The sequence below is a fragment of the Excalfactoria chinensis genome, chromosome 7 (assembly GCF_039878825.1).
Source record: "Excalfactoria chinensis isolate bCotChi1 chromosome 7, bCotChi1.hap2, whole genome shotgun sequence".
Taxonomy (NCBI): Eukaryota; Metazoa; Chordata; class Aves; order Galliformes; family Phasianidae; genus Excalfactoria; species Excalfactoria chinensis.
Window position 1 is genome coordinate 22,431,185 of NC_092831.1, and position 5,248 is coordinate 22,436,432.

A 5,248-nucleotide genomic window follows, 5' to 3' on the forward strand; every position below is an offset into this window, starting at 1 on the left:
AGAATGGGTCGAAGTTTCAGATTGAATATATATTTTCCACCTGCTGAATAGTTGTTTTTGTTCATGCTGCTTGAGGTTACCTATGCACGTACTGATGACACCCACTATTTCCTTTCTCGTAAAACCAAAACAAAGCTTCATTACTTTCAGGCACAGCATCTAGGATCACAGCTATATAAATGCACACTGACTCTGTGTGGGTTCAAACATTTCGAAGATTCAGTATCCTGAAAGGCGTTACCTTTTTTCCAGTCCTGAGAGTTCCAGTTTGTCTTAAAGTCTGAAGGCATCAGATACTTTCAGCTCCTCCAGCACCTGTCCCAGTGCAGGAATGCTCTCAGCATGGGTCACCGTGAGCTTTCTCTGCGCAGCCACTGCCACTGCCAAAGGTGGGTAGATGATGGAGGCTGGGGGTGTTTACAATTCCTTTTTCACACTTATGCAGGGCAGGGACTGGGTACAAGAGGAGATGACATGGAATCTCCCCATAGGGCAGCCTGGGAACGAGGTCTGGGGCTTTGAGAGGTGTCTGGAAAACCAGATACAGACTTCAGAGATAAGGCATCTGTAGAGAGACTGAGCAGGACTCAGAGCAGTTTATGAAGGAAGAAATATTTTGACAAACCAGGCCTTGTGAGTGAAGTTGGCAGCTGACAAAGTGGAGGTAGATATTTGACGGAATGGAGAGATTTTACTCATTTCCTTCCCATTCCTGTTTTAATAAAAAACTGAATAAAAAATACTGAGCCCTCACAGCTTATTTAAGCAAAAATGCATTCCCATTGTGTTGAGGGACAGAGTACAGCAGTTGTAGAAAACAGCCTGTGGAGACATACATGGTGTACCAGTCTCCCCTTAAGATTTGTGGAGATTTTTTGCAGTAAGTTTATTAGGTTTTGCTGTGTGTTGCTATACTGTAGCTTAGAATATACAACGTTGCTATCCAGTAACTTGGGAATAGCTGGAGTAAAAAGATCAGGAATAAAAAAATGCAGAGTTTCTATTCAGTATTACTGTCACCCTAAGGATTCTGTTCTATGTTTTGAACAGGATGTCAATCCATTGCTTTCTAAATGGCAATATGTTTATTTCTGCCAGGTAGAAATTATGGTTTTAAATTCATAGTTTTAAATTACAAAGTTCATCTTTAGCATCTGAAGCCTATTTATTTGTTTTCTTTTGTACATCTAAACGTGTGCATTCAGAAGGAAACTGAAACTCACAGGTCACTGCTGCAGTAAGTGGTCAAGTTACTCACTATTTGGGAACAAACAATTGCAGAGATTTCTAATATCACTTATAATAATGAAAGCATGTCAGTATTTTTCAGTATATTAATGCAGTCTTTTTATTAACTGTGGTCTTGAAGGGTTGTTTGCTCTTTTTTTTTAAAGGATATAGGAGCATTTCTAGGAGTTTTCCATGGATGACAGGAGGTGGTAGGACTCCCTTCTTATAGAACAGGTTTCAAGTAAAGTATTATATAACTGCAGATCACTTCTTGACTGTTCATTTACCATGATGCTCTTTGCTTCCTTACAGTAATGGAAGTGACTCAGCCAGCAATAGTACTGGCCAACAGGCAAGGAGTTGCCAGCTTGGTGTGTAACTACAAGCACATTGGGAATGCAAAGGAAATTCGAGTGACTTTGCTCAAACAGACAGGTGACAAGTTTACTGAAATCTGTGCTTCAACCTACACAATGGAATTTAAAATGTTCAGTGTGGAAGATGTTATTCAGTGCCATGTCAGCCCAAGCCGAAACAACGTGACCCTTACCCTCACAGGCCTGCAAGCTAATGATACTGGTCTTTATGTCTGCAAGATGGAGCGGATGTACCCTCCACCGTACTTCATGAACAAGGGAAATGGGACGCAACTCTATGTCATTGGTAAGCCAAGCAGCTTTCCAGTACTCTGATATTCCCAGCTTACAAATGCTGCTGTATGTCTCAGATCTTCAGAGTGCTGTCTGTAGGAAGCGAGGCTGAACACTGATTCAGGCATGAGAATCATGCTTTTATTCCATCAGTGTCTCCCTGTACACACTTAACACAGGTGTATTCATAGACATGCCATGTATTTAGCAGCTTATGGATGACAGCATTTGCAATATCATATAGCATACACGTTGTGTCCTGGAAGTTAGGAATGTCAGTGCAAAAACAACACAGAGTGAAGTGTCTGTTCTTCTGTACATGAAACCTATTTTCACTGGAGTTTGAGTGGGCAGGATATTATCCTGAGGTAGTAAATGGTAGAGAAAAGCAGTGTGGATGTTAATGTTTGTCTCCAGGGACTTCTTTATGATGCTTATACGTGATATGAGTTGTGTAATATGATATGTTTTAGATCCAGAACCTTGTCCAGACACTGCCATGTATCTCTGGGTATTAGGATCTACTGCCTCAGGATTCTTTCTTTACAGCATCATCATCTCAGCCATTGTCGTGGGCAAAGTGGTAAGTCCCATCAACTCACCCTGTCCTGATAATAATACCCTCTATGTGCCAAGAACAAGGAGAAAGGAATGAGAACAGGAGAGAATGTTTGGAACAAATGCACTGGGGTGCTCTGGTGCCATTTTACTAGGGCAGTGCAGTACTGATGCAATAATACAAAAGAACTTGTTTATGGCTCTGTTGTGATTCCAGAGTAGCAGAAAACAGTCAACTTATGTCAGTTGAACTGATTCTTGGCTTAGGTTTGGGGACTCAGAACAGACTAGAGTCTTGGATACTTCTAGTATCAAAGGCAACAGTCTTCAGGTGTACTCTGATTTCACATGGCAGATTCACACAAAATCCCAGGGTTTGATTTTTTACTTTCCTCACTGTGTATCTTCATGCAAATCAAATGTAAAGAAGCTCCCCCCTGTGACAGAAGGGAATTGTAACTTATAGCATATTTAACTTCACAGCTAGAAACTTCTGCATAAGACAAAGGCATAAGAAACGTAAATCTGTCTGCTTCTTTCAATGGGAGTATGGATTGTAGAAATAAAAGTGATGTCAAAGCATAAACCAAAATAGTATTCCTGTCCCTTATTTTTCAATCTGCTCTTGTCTCTAGGAGCTAAATGAAAAAGTCTGGTGTAAACAATTAGTTTTGAGCCAACACTGGAAACTTTTTTAATAAGAGTCCCTTCAAAGTGCTAGTTGAATAGCAGGACTCTATCTTTTCTTAAATGGACCCTTTAACTCCTGATTCTCCTTCAAGTACTCTTAATAGATCTTCTGCAAAGAGAGATGACCACTTGTTTATTTTCCCCGCTTCCCACATCTTACAGATCCAGAGAAGACGACGTCTCACTACTGGGGTCTATGTGAAAATGCCTTCTGAAAAGCTAGAGAAAAAGGTGATTCCATTTCACATCACTGTTAACTGAAACAAGGAGATGGAGAGCCTGTTTCCTAGTTGGAATGGAGAATCTGCTAATTGACTTAAGTCAAAGTAATAAAATGTATTGTCTTATTACAAAGGTGTACCATAAAGAGAGAAAATATTCTTTGTAACTTCTATTGTTTGGAGGAGAATAAATAGTTTATGCATTAATATTTCACGGTTAACCCTGTCACATATAAATGGCTATGTTAGGCCATTGATTTTTTGAGTTGTATTGTACCAATATGTAGTCTCTATATATACATATATATGTATAGCATTAAGAGATATTGCTGTTGCAGCTGAACAACTTATTGTCACACTGTGCCATGTCTACTGATTCACTGAAATCCAAACACTATTACCACAGAGGCTTTTGTATCATTGCAAAGTTAATCCTACAGGTCTAAGGGGAAGAGGCAGAAGGGCACACTAATGCACAAAGGAATTTTGTCTTGTTTCCATGCTTTGCTATTTATTGGTTCAATTTCCTGCATTAGTGCTCTGTGCTTCCATAAAGGCATCACTGTAGGCTGGCACTGATGATACTGCTGCTCTAAAAGCCTGATCTCAGCCTTTCTTTGGCACTATGTCTCAGCAGTGCTGTACTGGAATTAACATCGATGATATCTGAGGCAGTGCTGACAGCGCAGTTGGAGAGAAAGGCTGCCCAGCAGGAGACCTCTGGGGCTGTTGCTGGGAGGATGTTCCAGCTCTGCTGGAGCCTTGAGTTTTACAAATGCTAAATTAGCATCTATCCAAGAGGTGGAAATATGTCATGTGTTTAATTGAGTCTATTTTCCATGAAAATACAGACGGTGTATAATCTTGTTTATTAGTTACGTATCATTCAATAAAAATCTTGAAGCTTTGCCCAAATTCAAGTTCATTTCTTATTTGCTATTCTCAGAAGCAACAGGAAGTGGCTACATGTTAGAAAGCAGTGATGACAAGATGAACCTTTCCCCTCTGACCCAATGTTTTGCCCTTCTGAGGAAGCTTGTGAGCTCATGGCAGCATTTAACTTTCTCAGCTCTCCTCCTCAGATGTCACCATTAAAATCTGACAGGTCTTCAATTTGTCTAGTTAGAGCTGATATGTTGTGGTTGAGAGATGCTACTAAACACATTTACACTTCCAGCAAAGTTACTTACTTGCAGAAGGTAACTGTGTCAACTTTGGTAGCATCTCCTGTACCTGTTCAGACAAAAACCTAGTTCTAGTTTCAAATCCTGTTTTCTTTGCACCTCTTCAATGCTCACTAAATTTTACCCAAAAAAAACACAAGGTTTATGGAGCTTAAAAACCATGTGAGTCTCCTCACATATTACCTACTATTTTAACTCTTTGCCATAAAATTTCACCTTACAGCCCCAAAACATGATAGTTTATATCTCTGTTTAACAGTTGTGAATACATCTTCTTGGCTCCATAACTGTAATCACATCCTCACAGTCCACTGTAGAAGGTTTTTGCAGTGGCAGCATAACACTAAATCTCATTGCTCCTTTGTTTAGCTTTTCCCTTTTTTCCCTTTCACCTTGCATGAGCTCCCAATGTACAAACAAACATTCACACTCTCAATTTGTCACCAGCTCAGATGTCTGAAGATGCCAACTGCTTTCTCAGTGTTCACCTACAACTGCAGAACATTAAGTAAAAATAGTACCAGGTGACACCACCTTTTCCTGAAGGCATTTATTATTCTGTCATCAGTCTGGGATTTTTCCCCAGTTTTACACTTATCTGGTGTTTTGGGGATTACAAATTGCCAAAGATCACACAGGTGACCACACAACAAAACGAACAAATTTCTGCCTATTCAATTGCAGCCTACTAAGTGTGTTCTGTGACTGGCAAAAA

At 39.9% G+C, this 5,248-nt stretch overlaps 1 protein-coding gene across 1 annotated transcript; it reads left to right on the top strand.

The window, feature by feature from the left end:
- Positions 1 to 331: 331 nt before the first annotated feature.
- Positions 332 to 3,389, top strand: CTLA4 (cytotoxic T-lymphocyte associated protein 4). Its single transcript, XM_072342375.1, has 4 exons — positions 332 to 389; positions 1,543 to 1,893; positions 2,354 to 2,463; positions 3,291 to 3,389. Exons 1-4 carry the CDS (start codon positions 332 to 334, stop codon positions 3,387 to 3,389), a joined length of 618 nt encoding a protein of 205 aa, XP_072198476.1.
- Positions 3,390 to 5,248: the final 1,859 nt, after the last annotated feature.